This window comes from Bison bison, unplaced genomic scaffold (assembly GCF_000754665.1).
Source record: "Bison bison bison isolate TAMUID 2011002044 unplaced genomic scaffold, Bison_UMD1.0 scf7180017864330, whole genome shotgun sequence".
Classification (NCBI taxonomy): Eukaryota; Metazoa; Chordata; class Mammalia; order Artiodactyla; family Bovidae; genus Bison; species Bison bison.
Genome location: NW_011494902.1, coordinates 5827410 through 5847326, shown reverse-complemented (window position 1 = coordinate 5847326; position 19917 = coordinate 5827410). Strand labels below are relative to the sequence as shown.

At 39.8% G+C, this 19917-nt stretch overlaps 1 protein-coding gene across 1 annotated transcript in view; it reads right to left on the bottom strand.

The window, feature by feature from the left end:
- Window positions 1-19917, bottom strand: part of THSD7B (thrombospondin, type I, domain containing 7B) — a 724891-nt gene that overhangs the window by 605612 nt on the left and 99362 nt on the right. Inside the window, exon 5 of the mRNA XM_010853704.1 lies at window positions 9363-9518. Coding sequence (XP_010852006.1) covers window positions 9363-9518 — 156 coding nt within the window. The remainder of the gene's footprint in view (window positions 1-9362; window positions 9519-19917) is intronic.

Here is a 19917-nt window from a genome sequence, read left to right as displayed (position 1 = left end):
AACAAAGGTTCATCTAGTCAAGGCTATGGTTTTTCCTGTGGTCATGTATGCATGTGAGAGTTGGACTGTGAAGAAGGCTGAGCGCCGAAGAATTGATGCTTTTGAACTGTGGTGTTGGAGAAGACTCTTGAGAGTCCCTTGGACTGCAAGGAGATTCAACCAGTCCATTCTGAAGGAGATCAGCCCTGGGAGTTCTTTGGAAGGAATGATGCTAAAGCTGAAACTCCAGTACTTAGGCCACCTCATGAGAAGAATTGACTCATTGGAAAAGACTCTGATGCTGGGAGGGATTGGGGGCAGGAGGAAAAGGGGACGACAGAGGATGAGATGGCTGGATGGCATCACTGACTCGATGGACGTGAGTCTGAGTGAACTCCGGGAGTTGGTGAGGGACAGGGAGGCCTGGCGTGCTGCGAATCATGGGGTCGCAAATAGTCGGACACAACTGAGCAACTGATCTGACCTGATCTGATTAGTCTGTATGAAGGTGAAATACATCTATATTTGGACACATTCCTGGTCACTGTTTCAGGCCTTGAGAGTTCCCTGCATTGCTCCCTTGACATTTCCAGGTCAGCCTGCCCTGTGAAGGCAGGACTATTTGGGGCTGCATGCCCCACCCTAGCTAGACATAGGTCTCTGGACAACTACTCAGTTTTTCAAAAATGTTTTGTGGAACTAGGGACAAAAGTTATGCCATAATAAGGATGTGAATGGACCTTCCATGCTACATGCCTACAGAGTCACAAACTCATCAGATACAAATGGAGGGATATGGGTCAACCACAAGACTGTAGGAAGTGGTGAAGTCTGTGGTAAAATGGAGGACATGTGCTGAATTTAAAGTGTACAGATTTCAGTCAGGCTCCACTGACAGTTACCACAGGAAAATGTGAACCTTCTGTTGTCAAATCTTCTGATTCTAAGACACCAGAAGTCCAAGCTATGTTCAATTTTCATATGAAATCTATTTTTAAATGATGGAAACAAATTTATGTTTTTAAAAGCCACATAAGTTTTAAAATGTGACAGAGAACAAGATGCAACCCTTTTGTTTTTTAGTTTTCCATTTCTTGCCTTCAGGATATATCACTTCTAAAAGTTAGGCCCAGGACTTCCCTGGTGGCCTAGTGGCTAAGACTCCACAATCCCAATGTAAGGGGCCCAGGTTCCATCAGCGGTCAGCGAACTAGATCCCACATGCTGCAACTAAAGAGGGCTTCCCCAGTGACCCAGGGGTAAAGAATCCACCTACTAATATAGGAGAAACAAGAGACATGGGTTCAATCCCTGGGTCGGGAAGATCCCCTGGAGAAGGAAGTGGCAATCTACTCCAGTGTTCTTGCCTAAAAAGTCCTATGGACAGAGGAGCCTGGTGGGCTACACTCCATGAGGTTGCAATGAGTCCAACATGATTTAGTGATTGAACTCGTGCACACACAGGTCAACTGAAAGATCCCACATGCTGCAATTAAATGTCCAGTGTGCCACAACAAGGAGCAAAGATCCCACGTACTACAACTAAGACCAGCACAAGCCAATAAATACATAAATATATCTTGTTTTAAAAAAAGAGCTAGGCTTACCTCCCATGGATCTCATATTTTACTGTCCATCCTTTCATTGTCCAAATTCAATCAACAGATTTAACTCCTCTTTCAAAAAAAAATGAAACCCAATCTTATTACATAATAGCATCTTGAGATTATTTCTTGGGATAGGTAAAGATATAAAAAGATAGATAGGTAGGCAGATAGACTTAGCTAGGAAGATAGAACGCCTGAGAACACTGAACTCAGAGCCAAAGACTGTGATACCCCACAACCCTTCCCACAAGAGAAGGGGAGAAAGGCAAGTTTGGGTGCATGAGCAGTAACTAAGCCAGTTGTACATCAGTTTAGCAGGGCTGTGTCTATTTTCCCACAAGGAAGGATAGAAAGCTCAAGATGTAGTTGGCAAAAGACTGGCTCCTATAAAGTAGTCAAGGAGGATGGAACAAATGGACACATGTTTTTAGGCCACAAGAGGGAGCCGAGCTCCCTTAGAATATTGCAGGGTTGGGTAAGTGTTTTAGAGACACAGTCCTAAGGGCTTTATTTGTTTTGTCTAGGGCTAACCCATCAGCCCCCTTTACAAAAGACCATTAGACTCTTACTTTGTGGAATGGTCACCTGTGGGGAGGCATCATTCAGTCAATCAGAGACCATATCCTCCAGGCATGGACAGTATTAAGGTCAGAGGTAATTAAAGCAGTAGATAGCTTCTACCACACTTCACACCTCCAAGCCTATGTCATTAATTAGTCAAAATAAAACCTGCAGAAGAGGTCAGCTCCCTTCCCAGGCCACCTTGAGAAGAGCGGCAGGAAAAATACAGGACTGAGCTCTACTTGATGAACATCAACCTACAATGACCTCTGAGCCCTCCCTGCCACACAACTTGGATGACCTCTGTTCTTTCATGTAAGACCCACATGCTGCTTATTTATTGTCTTATGCCTGCACTTGTTTTAAGTTTATATCTTTGAGCAGGACGCGGCCTGGGTCTCCATGATTTATGATGTTTGACAATCGGCCCAGAAACTTAGCCATCTTTACAGGGGAAGGCTGGCTGTCCTATTACCCAGAGCTCAACCCCATTGAGGGGCAGGTGCAGCTTTCCTCTATAAATCCAGTTGCATCCATCTCACCATAAATCTATAGATTATATCTCCTCAGTCAATAAATTCTTTCACTTTTTCATTTGTGTTGCCCTTGTCCTGACTCTAACCAGGCTCACATCAAAGCACAAGCTCAGCATAAAACAAAAACCTTGGATTCTCTTGTTAGCACTTAGCTTTAATCACACATTGGTGTTCATGGCTGCAACAGATGTCAGGCTTCCCCAGGGAGCTTCTGTTCTGAAAGATACAAAACTGCCAAGTCCATGGTGGCTGGGGCCAGCCAACCACTTACCTTCATTTGCTGAATTTCATACTAATCACAGAGTATCACTCAATATACATTAATTGCCATATGTAGATCAGAGTAATATACCATGGGTAGTCACAGGAGGAACAGGAAACACAAACCCACTTTTCACAGAGCATACAGTCCAAGAAGGCAAAGAGCACATATGTTAACTAAGCATCTACCCTACACCAAGCCACTTAAGTTCTATTACACAAAATCAATGAATCCCCTAAACTATGTCGTTAGTTACTATTCTCATTTACACATGTGAAAATTAAGACTAGATGATACCTTATAACTTCTCCTATGGCACATTGCTGATTAAATGGATATGTATAAGGATAAATTAGGCTAGGATTAACATATACATAATACTATATATAAAATAGATAATCAACAGGACTTACTGTATAGCATAGGGAACTATACTCAATATTTTGCAAATATTGTGTACCTATAAAGGAAGAGAATCTGAAGAATATATACATGCACACATTTATACATACATATATAACCACATATATATACATACACTTAACTGTATATACATGTATATGTGTAAAGCCGTGCTATATACCTGAAACTAGAACAATATAGTAAATCAACTACACCTCAATAAAAAATGGATATGTATGAAATCCAGCTGAGGTCTTCTTGATCTGTGACCTCTTTACAAGAAAGGATTCAATTCAGCACTTTATGACATGTTCTAGCCCCACTTCAAACAGTGAATATGAAAGTTACCATGTATCATTTCCTTAAAATAAAGTTGTACAGATTAGATAGCTGAATGTTAGGTGCTGGGTAGCAAGAAAGAGTTCTAATCATTACTTTCTGACCAGAGCTTAAGTTCACCTTTAGTGAAACTAATATTTGAGGATTTTTTTTTTCCCCTTTGGACCCAAGGATTTAGTATGTAATCTAATATTTTAGTGCATATTCTACTGAGGAAAATTAGAAAAGAATGATTTGTGAGATGGGGCAAGAAAGCGAAAGAAGCACAAATGCTAGAAGACAGGTCAATGTTTTTTTAATTGAAGCCATAGAAAAATTGAAGGAGGCTCTGGAGGATCAATCCAGGTGTAAGAACCTATATCTTCACATGCTTATAGCCCAAAAATGTCCACGTGAACTTCTATGAAACCACCATGGCCAACATTTGTCCCCTACCAACTCCACCAGGACAGGCTTGAAGCAATACCCAGCAGGTTGACCAAAGATGAAATACAGAAGTTTATTCTCTAAGCATTCCATTTGCTCCTGAACTCTGCAGCCCTGGACACTGGGGAACAACTCTGAGTCAAAGAACCTGAGCAGATTGAATCTTTGATTCCAGCTCTTATCAGCTACCATTTCTGTAAGTGTTGCATTTTATAGTATTATTATAAGTTGACACCCTGTTATGAATACAGAGAATAAGAAGCCAAAGATCATGAGCATGAGAACCCTCAATGTTCAGAATGAGAAATAGGCATAGCCCCCTACAAGCTCCAACACACACAAACATGGAAAAAAGTAAAGAGAAAAAAATATATCTTACATTTAATCTGTAACAAAGCAAACTTATTTCACAGACTTCTCATAATGGTGGAACTTTCTAGGAGGCACAGATGGAAATGAAAATTTTTTCCATCATTGTTACATAAGATCTAAAACATGTCAGCATTTCCCTACTTTAGCATATTATCTAAATTGATTTGTCTGAGAGCATAAAAGACTGTATTCATAAAAATGGTCACAGGTTCTGTTTCATAGTGTCTTTTCCTATGGGGATTTTTAGACCGTTAGGTGCCAGTCAATCCTAAAGAAAACCAACCCTGAATATTCATTGGAAAGACTGATCCTGAAGCTCCAACACTTTGGCCACCTGATGCGAAGACCTAACTCACTGGAAAAGACCCTGATGCTAGGAAAGACTGAAAAGGCAAAAGGAGAAGTGGGCAGCAGAGGATGAAATGGTTGGATGGCATCACCGATTCAATGGACATGAATCTGGGCAAACTTTGGGAGGAGCCTGGTGTCTTGCAGTCCACAGAGTCACAAAGAGTCAGACGTGACTTAGCGACTGAAAAGCAACAAGGTTTTATAATAGGGTGGGGGTAAAGGCTACTTTAGGATTCTCTGGAGTCCTACCTCATAAGCATTCCCTATTGTAAGACCATATCAGGAAGCCTCCATCAAATTCCTCTTTACAAAAACTTCTGTACACAAGGTTGCCTTTCTAGAATGTGTCTGTAAAAGGACAAGGATGTCATATAACTATATGTCCATGTATCAAAAATAATTTTAAAAAATGCATTATACCTATGGAGTTCACCAATCAGCAAGTTTTCCAGGTTATTTCTCTTTCATATATCTCTAATTATAACTCTCTGGGAGAATATCAAAGATAAAGCAATGAATGATAAAACCGGATCCAATTTAAATTCCTCTGAAAGTCATTCTAGCTTCACTTGACAAGCACTGGCCTGCCAAGCACTGTTCCCCTTGTCTGCCTGTCACAGAGCTGATGGAAGGCGTGAAGCCTGTGTACAATGGCAGGTTTTCTAATGTACTTTGAACAGCTGACAGCCACAAACCTCAGAGGATTCCTGATTGAAGGATGTCGACCTAAGAATAACAGCCACGTGAAGATAATTTCTACAATAACTAATTTATTCTATTAGATAAATCATTTCCTGCTTTCCCATCCTTTACTACTTTTTTTTTTTTTTTAATGTGAACACAGGAAGCAAACCAAAGCAATAACACGTGATTGGAAAAAAAGACAAGTGAGAAGAAAAAGTCATAGCCTCCAGGATCACACATTTATGTCTTGCACTGGTGGGTGTGGTTGTTTTTTTCTCCTCAAATCCTCCACCATCCACACAAAAAAGGGGTATAAAATATCTAGGAAAGTATGACTATCCCAGATTGCTGTGAGGAGGTTCACTGCATTTCTTTGGGGTAGGCAATTCAAATATGAAACTAAGCAGTTCAGTTTACATCCTAGAGTTGTGTCATGTTTAATGCATTAGCTCTGTATTCTAGCCTCTGTGGAATTCGCAACTGCATTTAGTATGTGCCTATCAAAGACTCTGGCAGAAACCATGGCAGGACCACAGGACACGCTGAGACTGAGAGGATCCCAGAACTCATGCTCACGATGACTTGGTAGAAATAACAAGATAACTTAGCCTTATCATAACACGCTTGGATTCCTTTCAGGCAGAGAATCATTTCCCTGGAGGGAAAACTCTATTTGTTATTCTTCCCAAGAGGGATGATAGGCAGGTGGTCCTGGAAGGTTTTAGCAAGATCTTAAAAACCAAAATTATCTCTGCTCTGGTGAAACATTTATGAAAGAGCACACTCTGAGACTCCAATAACAATCACTGAGGTTTATACTCTCTCCTGGCTATGATTACTTAGTTCCTAGAGCAGGTCACTTAGCCTCAGTAATTCTCATCAACTCCAACATGCCTCCATACTCTGCAGGTGGCTGATGACACTACTACCTTCAAGTAAGAAGTTTTTCTGTCTCTGTGCTTACCTTCAGTCCCAAAGGCTGAGCTTTTCTTTGAAAAATATATTGACGAAGGCAAAAAGCACACATCCCAGTTAGCTGGTGCTCTCAAGCTGTTCTTGGAACACCCTCCCCTTATCATACAACTGCAATCTACTTTTCCTTTCTCTCTAAAGATGACACACTGAAGCTAAACTGAATCCCATGCCTCACACTGTATCTCCTTCATCAGCACAGTGATTCATACCCAAGCCAGTGGTTCCCATGGGCAGAGGGCTTCTTCTAAGCTCAGTATTGGACTTCTGTCTCGATCCAAACTTCTTTATACTTATGAGAAGAATCACTAAAGAAACCAGTGCTAGAAGGAACACTGGACTCAGCATGTTGGCCCTGGCTTGGCCATTATTAAGTCACTATAGGACTTAGGATAATTTCTTTACTTCTCTACACTCTGGTCTTGGCATTTTAGGAAGTATTGGATCCTCGCTGAGCCTAAATGCTGACACAAAGTTGGGAAGTATGAAAGTTGCCTAGGATGACCAAAATAAAATACCATAAACTGAATAACATAAAACAACATCAATTTGCCTGACAGTTCTGGAGACTAGAAGCCCCAAATCCAGGTGTCAGTAGAGCCATGCTCCCTCTAAAGGGAAAGACTGAAGCCACGCTCCAGGGAAAGACTGTTTACAGACCTCTCTCTTAGCTTCTAGTAATTACCAGCAATCCTTGGCTGGTACAGGCCCGACTCTAATGTCTGTCTCTGTCTTCATATGACCTTCTCTTTGCATCTTCAGTGTCTTTATAAGACACTCCGCTCTGAGTGTAGCTGTGTGTCTAGATGTTCCTCTTTGTATAAGGATGTCAGTCATTAGAATAGGGCCTACCCTAATCTAATATGACCTCATTTCAACATGATTACTTCTCCAATAACCCTATTTCTAAATAAGGGCATGTTCACACGTCCCAGGGGTTGGTACTGAACGTATCTTTCTGGAGAACACAATTTAACCATGGCAGGTGATGTCCGACAGTGCACCACAGTGCCTTTGTCAGAGCTGACTTATACAAGAGAGGGATACAAGCCAACGCTGAAGATGTCTGGCATAAAAGCATCTTGGACAAATGGGGTGAATGAAAGAAAGAGCCAGAATATTTTGAGTTCTCCAGATGAGTTCCATAGACCTGTTCTGAGTTATGCGGAAGAGGAAAACTGAAATAAAGGTTGAAAGTGTGGTTTTTCACAAAGGGTTTTATGAAAATTTGGCTCAAGTGAACAAAATAGCAACATACAATTGGAAAAAGAAGTATTTTCTGAATTGTTACAGAGCCTCTATGGGCCAGAACAAAGCAGTTAATAAACATCTGTTAAGTTGGACTCCTGCATTGGCTCTACCTTCTTACTGTATCAGGACCTCAAATTTCCTTAAGGGAGTTGTCCCTCCCTTACTCTGTCTGTGAAACTTGGGTGGAGTTATCCCTGCAGTGGTGGCCACATGCTCAGGACCTGGCTGGGTCAGTCCTACATCCTGCAGTCAGAGTATTTGCATCAGAGAGGAGCACATGACACAAAGCAGCCAATGAGATTCAACTCCAGGAATCCCTGAAATTATTAAGGAAGATACTTCTTCCTATATTATTTATTATCTAAAATAAAAATGTCCTTATGTGTATATGTGTGGTGGGTGTTTTTAAGATTTACTCACTTAGGAACGTAAGTACATAATATACTGCTGTTAACTACAGTAAACCATTCTGGGCATTAGATCCTCAAATAGTACTTATCTTATAACTGGAAGGTTGTACCCTTTAATCAATATCTCCCCATTTTCCTAGATATGCCCATGTGTGCCTGTGAGCCCTGTGGGGAGTGCTGAAATGTGGGTTTTCAAACGGACAAAGAATTAAGCTGATGGCATCAGTTCTGTAGCATCATGCACTTGGCCACATTAGTTTTTCTTTGCATGGGAAAACTGGAGGAATTAGTGCTTAACACGCTAGTGCTAAGCACAACAAACTTGTAGAATGCCCTTGGATCTCATTTCTCTTACTAAACGTAGTATTTCTTTCTAGCACTGCCATTGAAGAGAGCATGATATCAATACAAACTGAAAGGTCAACAAAAGATGTCACCAAAGATGAATGTTTGAAGATGCAGATGTGTATATAACAGCAAACAAAAGAAAACAAGATTGCCGAGACCTACACAGTTAAACAAGGACACAAAGTTTGAAGATTCTGTTTAAGCTTTGAGGACAGCATCAAAAAAGGAAACAATAATAAGTGCCCTCCATGAAAATTTGAACCATAACATCAAATTGAGCATGTGATTCAGCCTTTGGAAATCTAAAAATAAAAAATATATACAAAACAGTTGCTTCTTGATGTGATTATAGAAGCCATGTCTAATTTCTGCAGTATAAACATTATATGTTAAAAACATTACATTATGGTCAGCAAATATCTGCTTTGGCCCAAAATATCCATAAGATATTTGGTGCAAGGCAAAATGTCCTTGAAATTTATTCCCAGCCAAACCTAGGCAACATGGACCAAATATGCTGATGGATGTTTTGGCCAGGAGAAACTATCAAGGGCATTTTGGTGTGAACTAAATGTCTTCTGGGTGTTTTGGTCAGCACCAAATGTCTCGCAGAGTTAAGTTACATCATTTTTGCATAATAATCACTTTATCAACTATAAGCCTAATTAAAAGGCAACTAAAGTGGGATACTGTGCTCCAAAGAAGTATCCCCAATGTCTGCTTAATAACTGAATGCTGTCAGAGCTACTTATCTACATTTTATAGACAAATATTGTCCTAAACAAACTTAAGGAACTTTTCAGCAACCAGAATAAATCTGTGTGCACTGAGGAATTGAAGCACATGTAAACAAGGCACTCACCTTTTCTCCCCTGAGGATCACGGCAGTTTTCATGGACACACAGGCCCCAGGCCGACCAGGAAGACATTATACAGTCTGTAGAGCAAGGGATATTGCAGAGCTGAGAGGCCGAAGGGGCAGGTCCCAAACATAATGTCTTTGCCACAGGTCTAGAGACTGCATGGATGAGAAAAGAATGGCCGGAGTCACATTCTCTGAACATCCCTAGAATTTTCCCTGTCTATTTGTGTACCTGCCTTGCTCACATCAGCTTTGTGGTTACACAGTTTATATGCAAACAAAATATCAACACTCTTCCAATATGTGCTACTTAGCTCTACATTATTAGCATTTGGGGTGAGGAAAGGCAAGAAAAGACAGTGACAAAGGGCATGCATTTAAGTTTTCTGTTTGACAGAGTGTTCCCTGGGAATCCAAGAGAGGACTAGCAATTTAGGTACAAATTATCTAGAGTTATGAATTAAAAAAAAATTACGTGGCTCTGTGAATCTTCGAGATGAGTCTATCTCGACTATACAAATGACTGAGTTGCTGTGAAAAATTCAAAATCAAACCCCGAGGTGGGGTGTTTAGCATAACCAATCTACTGCTATTACTCCCCGGAGTGGTGGAGCTCTTGAAGACACAGAAGAAAAATGGCTCTTAGAATAAAAAGAAAAATCAGGATCTGTGACTTCAGAATTAGCCCCTAGAAGTCAGTTTCATTAGTGAAGCAACCCAGAGGCACAAGGAGTGCCTGAGGAGCCACAGGGAATGCCAACTAGGAAACTTCCAGGTCTTCCTGATGTGCTCCTGCACCCAGAGAAGCCCAGAACTGGGTCACTGCGGGAGGCAGTACCCATCTGTCCAGTGGTGGTGCTTGTCAAGTGTCCTCTCTAGGCAGACCCATTCTGGGAACCATGGAAATACACAGATGAAGAAGATAGGATCCTGATCCATATGGAGATTATAATATATTAGGAGCATGGATAGCAATACTCCAAAATGACCCAATAAAAGAACACCCAAATGCATAGCTACACTTGCACAGTGTGATCCCACATAAGCAAGTTTTAGAGCAATTCAGTTTGTGAGCCAATGGTTTAAGATCAGATGTTTTTATCTTACAGATTGCCTTGTACTATGGTTGAAATATTTCCTATATAGCACTTCTCTCCAGTTAAGCAGATGAGAAATACTTCAAAGATGGAGACTGGTATGAGACAATAGGGTGGTAAACCACCTGATCTATTTTGCTTCCTCACTCTTTACATAAGATGCAGATAGAGATGGCAAAAAATCACAGCTCTGATCAGCAGAACTTTGAATGTAAACCAAAGCAAAAGCAAAATCAAAAAATACTATCTAGGTGTTTATGAGAGTAAATGGGAAAAACAAAAGGTTGCCAAGGAAAATAATAATGGTTTATCTGCAACTAATTTTTTTAGCTTCACTGCTCACTGATTAGGAATGTGAGCAAGTGAGTTTATCGCTTTAAGTTTTAGAATTCTTTTAGTTTATTAAAAGGATTTGATCTGACTTAGAGAGGGGCAGGCAATGGCACCCCATTCCAGTACTCTTGCCTGGAAAATCCCATGGACGGAGGAGCCTGGTAGGCTGCAGTCCATGGGGTCGCTAGGAGTTGGACACAACTGAGTGACTTCACTTTCACTTTTCACTTTCACGCATTGGAGAAGGAAATGGCAATCCACTCCAGTGTTCTTGCCTGGAGAATCCCAGGGATGGGTGAGCCTGGTGGGCTGCCATCTCTGGGGTCGCACAGAGTTAGACACAACTGAAGCGACTTAGCAGCAGCAGCAGCAGAGAGCAGCAAAAGCAAGATTGCTAATGTAAATGTCAAAGCTTGCAAGCCATGTGGAAAAGATAAACAAAGGAAGAGAGAACAGATATTGGGGGAGAGTAAAAGGTTTTCCTGAGGCTGAGGAGTGTTGATGTTCAGAGACTGGGCTAAAGAAAACAGCTGGGCGGGGAGGATGGGGTAACCAGAACTATGGATGCATACATGACACTGATGGGCTGCACACAGGTAAAGAAGAATCTGAGAGAGGAGGCAGAAGTCTGTAACTCCTTCTCCAAGAATAAAATAATCACAAGGCAGCCATTCACTGAGTGCATCACACATTCATTCCAAAACTACTGAGCACCCGTCTAAATCATGCCCTATTGGATGCTGTCTGCTTTGAAGGAACTCTCAGTCAAGAAGGGTAAGTCAAATCGCATTTTAACAGAAGTGTTGGAAAGAGATGTTTCAGAGCATTGCATAAATGGAAAGGTGCACAGCCAGAGGTCTTAACACAGAAGTGTATCTGGGCCCAGCCCCATGTTTGGTTAGCATGTATTCTCATAAACTCAAACTTTAATTCCAAAACCAAAACCTAAGTCAATCATGGAAAATGAAGTGGAGAGTGTAAACTGATTAATCTAGCTGTTTAATAAAAATTTACAGTGCATGCCAGGTACTGGTTATAAACATCAATTCATTTAACCTGCATAACTTTGAGACGTGTATTATTATTAGTCCTAATTTAAAACAGGTAAATTGAGACATGATTTACTCACTTGCTCACATTCCCAATCAGTGAGCAGTGGAGCCAGAATTTGGAACAAAATGGTCTGGCCCCAGAATCTGTGCTGTGGACCACTGCACAAGGTGGCCTCATCATCAGACATTCAAACTACACAGCTAAGTATTTCCATGAGTTAACACTGAAGGTGTGAGGTTCTTTTAGATGCTGAAGCCAGATTAGTGAGTGAAACAGACAAGGTCCCTGTCCTCAGGGAGCCCATTTTCCAATGTGAACTGATATTAAATGTTCATGAGTCCATGAGCCTCAACAAGCCTGGATATGCTTTACTGCTGCTTCTCTTTGCCATGGCTGTCTCCCTGTAACACCAGTTAGACCTGGAGGATCTGATGATCAGCGCTTAGAAGATGCCCCAAACTCTCAGCTCCATGACTCAGCAGACACTTGCTGCCATAATCACTGAACTTGATGTTGGGTCCTGTAGTTGAAACTGGCCAATCCACCAGTGCAATCCCCAGGCTCTGAGTTGATCTGCACCAAATCTCTTTAGAAGCTCCAGAATAGCTTAACTGTCCAGAAGGCAGTTAAGCTTTGGGATTGGCAATGTAGTTAGAAAGAAACTGGGGAACTTGTCCTAAAACTGCATATGTCAAGGACAATGCTTTTACAGATATTATGTTTCTTTGGCTTATTTCAGAGGGCTATTGATGATTTTGAGGAGGTGAGAGGTTAAGTCCTCTAAGGTCCCTTTTGATAAACACTTAACTGTCAGTCAATTGACTGTTGGACATTAGGGCTAATGGAAGGTAAGGAGAGACATGGTATGCTGGTGAGGAATGGGGGCATTTCCCTGGAGGCTACTCAGTGGCATAACTGGAGGCTCAGGAGTGTGAGTGAGGCCATTTGTCAGAGCATGCACGCAGCTTCAGCACCTGCTGCTTTGAAAGACAGTTGATCTTAATCCATATCAATAAATTCTTCCAGTCTCAGAGACATGTCTAAAATGCTTCATTTAGGCTTTGAATCAATGGGTTTCAGTCAACCTTTCTCTATTTCAGCCCCCCGGGAGACATTTTCTCTAGAAATAAATCATGAGTAAGTCACAAAGCACTTACCAGCTTCAGAACACTTAGGAAATCATCTCCTTGAGAATAGTGAACACAGGATATTGCTACGCCTATTGACTTGTAGAGCTAGAAGGGAGCTTTAGAGCTAATTTAGTTTAATTCATCAATTTCACTGAAAAGCCATACTCCAAAGACCTTAGGTAGTTTCTCCAAGTTCATTCAGCAAGTCAAGGCAGAGTAAGACCTGAGCCTTGTCCCAGGTGGCTGGCTCATTTCCACGTGTCCCTCTTGGCATTCCTTCAATGGAAGAGGGCAACCGACAGAACAGATGAGGTCTTCTGGACTGTTTATGAATTACAGTGACCTCAGTGGAGGCAACCAGTGACACAACAGATCAAAGATACCTACCAAAGTTGAAGGCTCAGTTTAACCCTTTAAACAAAATCCAAATTCTGTTCCTACTTCATTGCTACTTCAAAACCCCTTTAAGCCCCATCCCAGATCTCCCCAACTAAGCAGAAGGTAATGAGACCAAATATCTGCTCACTTTAAACAACTATACTTTTATTTGTAGCATTCATGCTGTGGGAGGTAGTTTAACTTTGCCATCAAAGATCCATCTAGTCAAAGCTATGGTGTTGCCAGTAGTCATGTATAGATGTGAGAGTTGGACCATTAGGAAGGCTGAGTGTGGAAGAATTGATGCTTTTGAACTGTGGTATTGAAGAAGACTCTTGAAAGCCCCTTGGACTGCAAGGAGATCAAACCAGTCATTTCTAAAGGAAATCAACACTGAATATTCATTGGAAAGATTGATGCTGAAGCCAAAGCTCCAATACTTTGGCCATCTGATGCAAAGAACTGACTCATCAGAAAAGACCCTGTTTCTGGGAAAGACTGAAGGCAGGAGGAGAAGGGGATGACAGAGGATGAGATGGTTGGAGGGCATCACCAATTCAATGGACATGAGTTTGAGCAAGCTCCGAGAGATGGTGCAGGACAGGGAAGGCTGGTGTGCTACAGTCCATGGGGTCTCTGAGACATGACTGAGCAACTGGACAAAACAAACAAAAAATAGCTGCTTTACAATGCTGTATTATAATAATTTATACTGTACAGCACAATGAGTCAGCCATACATATACATATGACCCCTCACTTTTGGACTTCCTTACCATTGTGGTCACTACAGTGCCTTAAATAAGAGTTCTCTGTGCTACACAGCACATTCTCATTAGTTATCCATTTTTGACGTAGTATAAATAATGTGTATGTGTAAATCCCAATCTCCCCATTTATCCCACCTCTCTTCCCTGTTGTTCTCTACATCTGTGTCTCTATTTCTGCTTTGTAAGTAAGATCATCTCTATCATTTTTCTGGATTCCACATATATGTGATAATATATGATATTCGTTTTTCTCTTTCTGACCTACTTCACTCTGTATGAAACTCTCAAGGTCCATCCACATTACTACAAATGCCCTAACTGTGTTGCTTTATATGAGCCCTCAATTCTTCTTGACCAAACTCCAGTCATGATGCTTGTGGGAAGAAGAGTCACCTGAAGTCCTTGCTTTTTTAGTCACCTGAAATCTTTCTTTAGACAGACTGACTGAAACAACTTTATTTCTATTTGCTAACTCTATCTGCTCTAATGCAGTGGATCCCTGATGTGATCAGTGTCCCTATTCAGTGAAGGTCTGTGCTGGCCCTGCTTTCTCCAGCTGCCTTTGGCCATGTCACCTTGACATCTTCTGCCACTCTTGTGTTGACCAGTTGCCTGACTAAGTTAACAATTACCCAAAGTTTTATAGGATATTTAGGTTTTGTATACGGCAATGTTAGTCCCTATAAAGACTTCTCATGGCCACAAGTGTTAAAGAGAAAAAATAACTTTTCACTCAGATCAACCAAGATCACTACATAGCAGAAGCTTTTTAAATGCTAGGGAATACATTACAGTGTAAGTGATTGTACATATGCAGTAGTCATTAATGCTTTGAATATTTTGGTGCCTAACCTGGAATTTTTCATTTGCAATAAGAAAATTATTAAATTGACCTGCCTTACAAGAAATGTGCAAGTCTGCTACTAATGATTGCAAAGTAACCTTAAATAATGAATTACTCCATGAACAGAATGCTAATTAACAAAGGGGAGCAAATATTCTGGGTAGCTGCTATATTTAATATTAAAGAAAAAAACTGTTCTAATTCCATAAATGTACAAAGGTCATACTTTTCCTTAATCACAAAGTGATCTTACATGGACATACAAATTCAATTGAAATGATTTGTAATTAAGAAGAAAAATGCCTGTTGTGATCATTAGCATGTGACCACCACTGTAAAGAAAAATGAGTACCTTCACGTTTCATTCTTTGAAACTAAATCAAGCTCTAATCAACACAGAAATAAATTGGCAAAGATTCAATAAGAGCATATTATCCCCCACCCCTACTGCTGGTCATTTTTTAAGATCTAAATTTCAATGCCATTTAATGCCTCAAAAAGAAATTAGATAAAATTGCATCATCATCATGATAATTAGTTAATTATACTTAATAACTAGGTACACCTCTGTATTTTATTTTTTAAAAATGAGGAATGTTTGCTTAATGTAAAAATGTTATCACGGGATTCAATATTTTTTTTTAATGTCTATTACTGGATAAAATATCAAGTCAGTCTTTAAAAACTTAGGATATGTTTGAGGCAATTCTGCTGTGGCATAATGGAACTCAGCTTTCCCTCTGAACAGAAAGAAAGATCTTGATCATGGGTGAGAAATTAGTCAAAGATACTGATTATTATTTTTTTCCAATATTTTCAGGGAGGTAGAGAAGAAAAGAAAATAAAGATGCTATTTCCTGAGAACTCTTAAAACCTTGATGATATTCCCTGCTTTCTATCTTAGGAGTACCTGAGTACCCCTACACTCTACAGTCAGCTTATTTTACATAAGATATTTGATTTGCAGAAAGACATCAGCCTTCACAAAAAACTTAGACAGAAATGTTATATTTGTTTCAATTTTCTGAATCAAATGTAGGCCCTGTAAACCCCAATGGGAATTCTCACTCAATATTCAGGACCCCCACATTCCACAAGATGTCTAGGAAAGCACCATAATATATGCAGCAATTGCTCAGATTTAATTCAAAACTAATGAAAGGGCCTACTTATGTAAAAATCCTGCTTTCTAAATGACTTTTGAGAAACAATATTCCCTCTGACGTATTCATTTAGGGGAGTACACTGACTTGGCAGAAATTCAATCGACCTTACTGCTAAGATAAATAGACTTCTTCTACAAACTGAAGGAGTCAAACAGTTGAAGAGAAAAAACAAATAAAATTACAATTTTAACCAGAAAGCTATTTTCCTTCAAGAAGCTTCATGTATTATTTCAATTGCCTTTACCACTGGGATTTGCAAAATAAGGTATCATTCTTTTAACTTAGTGGGTAGGATTAAAGCAAATATGTCTTCTAGCACTTATAGAGACCTTAAAGAATTAAATCACGTCTCATCCTATTATATCTAATAAAGCTTAATTTTAACCATATTGTGACTCTTGGCAAAGTACTGTGCAATTCAGTTTGGCAGGAGGATTGCATGTGTATGTACAATAAATATAATATCTAAAAATAATTCCTGCAATTAAAAATAATTATGTGAAATTTGGCCACATGTCAAAAAATTCTCCAAATTTCCTTCATTTCACATAGCAAATTAGAAAATGACTACTGACTAGTGATTTTAATGTTACAGAGTAACAACACGATTAAGTAAAGATTGAAAACAATATTCAGAATAAAAATGAATACAGAATAAATGTATGTATGCAGTTTTAGAAGTAATTAGATCAATATCCAACAATTATGAAATTAAGGAAGAAATACAGGAGTTTTCAACCCTATATTCACATATTTCTGTGGTTTCTTCTCTGTTCCTCTTTTGAGGATTTTGGTCTGATCATTTCTCAGATTCTGAACTCAGAGCTAAAACGAAGGTATAGAGAGGGTGGAAAGAATAACAGCTGACCTAAATGGTATCTTTTACATCTTACAGAGTTAAAAATACCATTATTGTTGAGAGAGAATGGAAAGGAAATAAGAGAATGTAGAGAAGTGGTCAGGCAAAGAGAAAAAGTAAAAAGGTAGAGAGGCAGGTAAGAGAAAGAATTATCTTCCAAGCTATCAAGGATAGAAATGTGCACCCTCAGGGAAGCACAGCTTTTAAAGAGGTTTTAGAGCAAGGGTCCCATGAACAGAGGAGTCTGGTGGGCTACATAGGGTAACAAAGAGTTGGACACAACTGAAGTGACTCAGCTCAAACACTCTTCTTCTCAGCACTTTGCAACCTGGAATTCATTTTGCAATAGAAACAATAACAAGATTAAAATGAGAGTCAGTTTTAGCCTGGATAGGAAGGGAGTTTGGGGGAGAATGATGCCTGTATATGTATGGCTGAAAAAACAAAAAACAAACCCAAGCAAACAAAAAACACTAAGCTTTGCGATTTTTCTCAAAGAAGATTAGCATCCTATATAGTAATTTCTCACATTTAACAAGTACATACAATACACTATCTTTAAAAAGATAAAATAAATGAATACATTAAAAAAATGAGAGTCAGTTTTCCCATGAATGACTGCAAATGTGTATTTCACTGATTAATGATAGAATTAATAGCTAATGCATATTACTAACCAACTTGTCCCAAAATACTGCATGAAGCACTTAAATGCAATTTCTCATTCATTCATCAAAATCACTGCAAGATAAGTAAAATCATTATTCCCATTTTATAGATGAAATAACTGAGGACAAATTATTGCTGAGCATGCCAAAAGCAATAAATGACAATCCTGGTGCAGGACCCTTAAAAGCCAATACCCTTTAACACTATGCTATAGTATGATTTTATATTGGCAATAAAAGTTATGATAGAAATGAGCAACTGTAGCATTAATAGTCAGAAAATAAATAAGTGAACACTTTCAGTTCAGTTCAGTTATTCATGGCCAACTCTTTGCAACCCCACGCACTGCAGCATGCCAGGCTTGCTGTCCATCACCAACTCCTGGAACCTACTCAAACTCATGTCCATCACGTCAGTGATGCCATCCAACCATCTCATCCTCTGTCATCCCCTTCTCCTCCAGCCTTCAACCTTTCCCAGCATCAGGGTCTTTTCCAATGAGTCAGTTCTTCACATCAGGTGGCCAAAGAATTGGAGTTTCAGCTTCAGCATCAGTCCTTCCAATGAATATTCAGAACTGATTTCCTTTAGGATTGACTGGTTTGATGTCCTTCTAGTCCAAGGGACTCTCAAGAGTCTTCTCCAACACCACAGTTCAAAAGCATCAATTATTCCGTGCTCAGCTTTCTTTATAGTCCAACTCTTACATCCATACATGACTACTGGAAAAACCACAGCTTTCACTAGACAGACCTTTGTTGGCAAAGTAATGTCTCTACTTTTTAATATGCTGTCTAGGTTGGTCATAGCTTTTCTTCCAAGGAGCAAGAATCTTTTAATTTCATGGCTGCATTTACCACCTACAGTGATTTTGGAGCCCCCCAAAAATAAACTCACTGTTTCCATTGTTTCCCCATCTATTTGCCATGAAGTGATGGGACTGGATGCCATGATCTTAGTTTTCTGAATGTTGAATTTTAAGCCAACTTTTTCACTCTTCTCTTTCACTTTCATCAAGAGGCTCTTTAATTCTTCTTCAATTTCTGCCATAAGGGTGATGTCATCTATGTATCTGAGGTTATTGATATTTCTCCCAGAAATATTGATTTCAGCTTCTGCTTCATCCAGTCCAGCATTTCGCATGATGTACTTTGCATATAAGTTAAATAAGCAGGTGACAATATACAGCCTTGATGCACTTCTTTCCTGATTTGGAACCAGTCTGTTGTTCCATGTCCAGTTCTAACTATTGTTTCTTAACCTGCATACAGATTTCTCAGGAGGCAGGTCGGGTGGTCTGATATTCCCATCTCTTCAAGAATTTTCCACAGTTTGTTGTGATCCACAGTCAAAGGTTTTGGAATAGTCAACAAAGCAAAAGTAGATGTTTTGCCCCCTTAAAAAAATTCTTTTTGCTTTTTTGACTGTGCCATATGGCTTGGCAATCTGTTTCCTGACCAGTGACTGAACCTGGGTCATGGAAGCAAAAGCCCAAAATCCCAACCACTAGGCCACCAGGGAAAATGGAAATGGAAATTAAAAGATGCTTGCTTTTTGGAAGAAAAGCTATGGTCAACCTAGACAGCATACTAAAAAGCAGAGACATTACTTTGCCAACAAAGGTCTGTATAGTCAGAGCTATGGTTTTTCCAGTAGTCATGTATGGACATGCGAGTAGGACCGAATCAGTTCTGATGAGGTGGATAAAACTGGAGCCTATTATACAGAGTGAAGTAAGCCTGGAAGGAGATCAAACCAGTCAATCCTAAAGGAAATCAATCCTGAATTTCATTGGAAGGCCTGATGCTGAAGCTGAAGCTCTAATACTTTGGCCACCTGATACGAAGAGTCAATTCATTGGAACAGATCCTGATGTTGGGGAAGATTGAAGGCAGGAGGAGAAGGGGATGACAGAGGATGAGATGTTTGGATGGCATTACTGACTCAATGGACATGAGTTCAAGCTCCAGGAGATGGTGAAGGCCAGGGAAGGTTGGCAAAGAGTTGGACATGACTGAGCAACTGAACAACCACAAAGCCACCAAGGAATTCCCTAAGGAAATTCGTAAGCTGAAATAAAAATTTTTTAAAATAGTTCTAAAAAAATATGAGTAGTAAAGGCCAAAACTCAGAAAAGTAAGTGTTGTTAAAGGAAATTAAGGATCTAGTCGAGTATTTTTGATGTGACTCTGAAAGGTACTTAAAATTATTATTAACGGGTTGATGAAGAGAATGAAATTTGAATAGAATGACTATT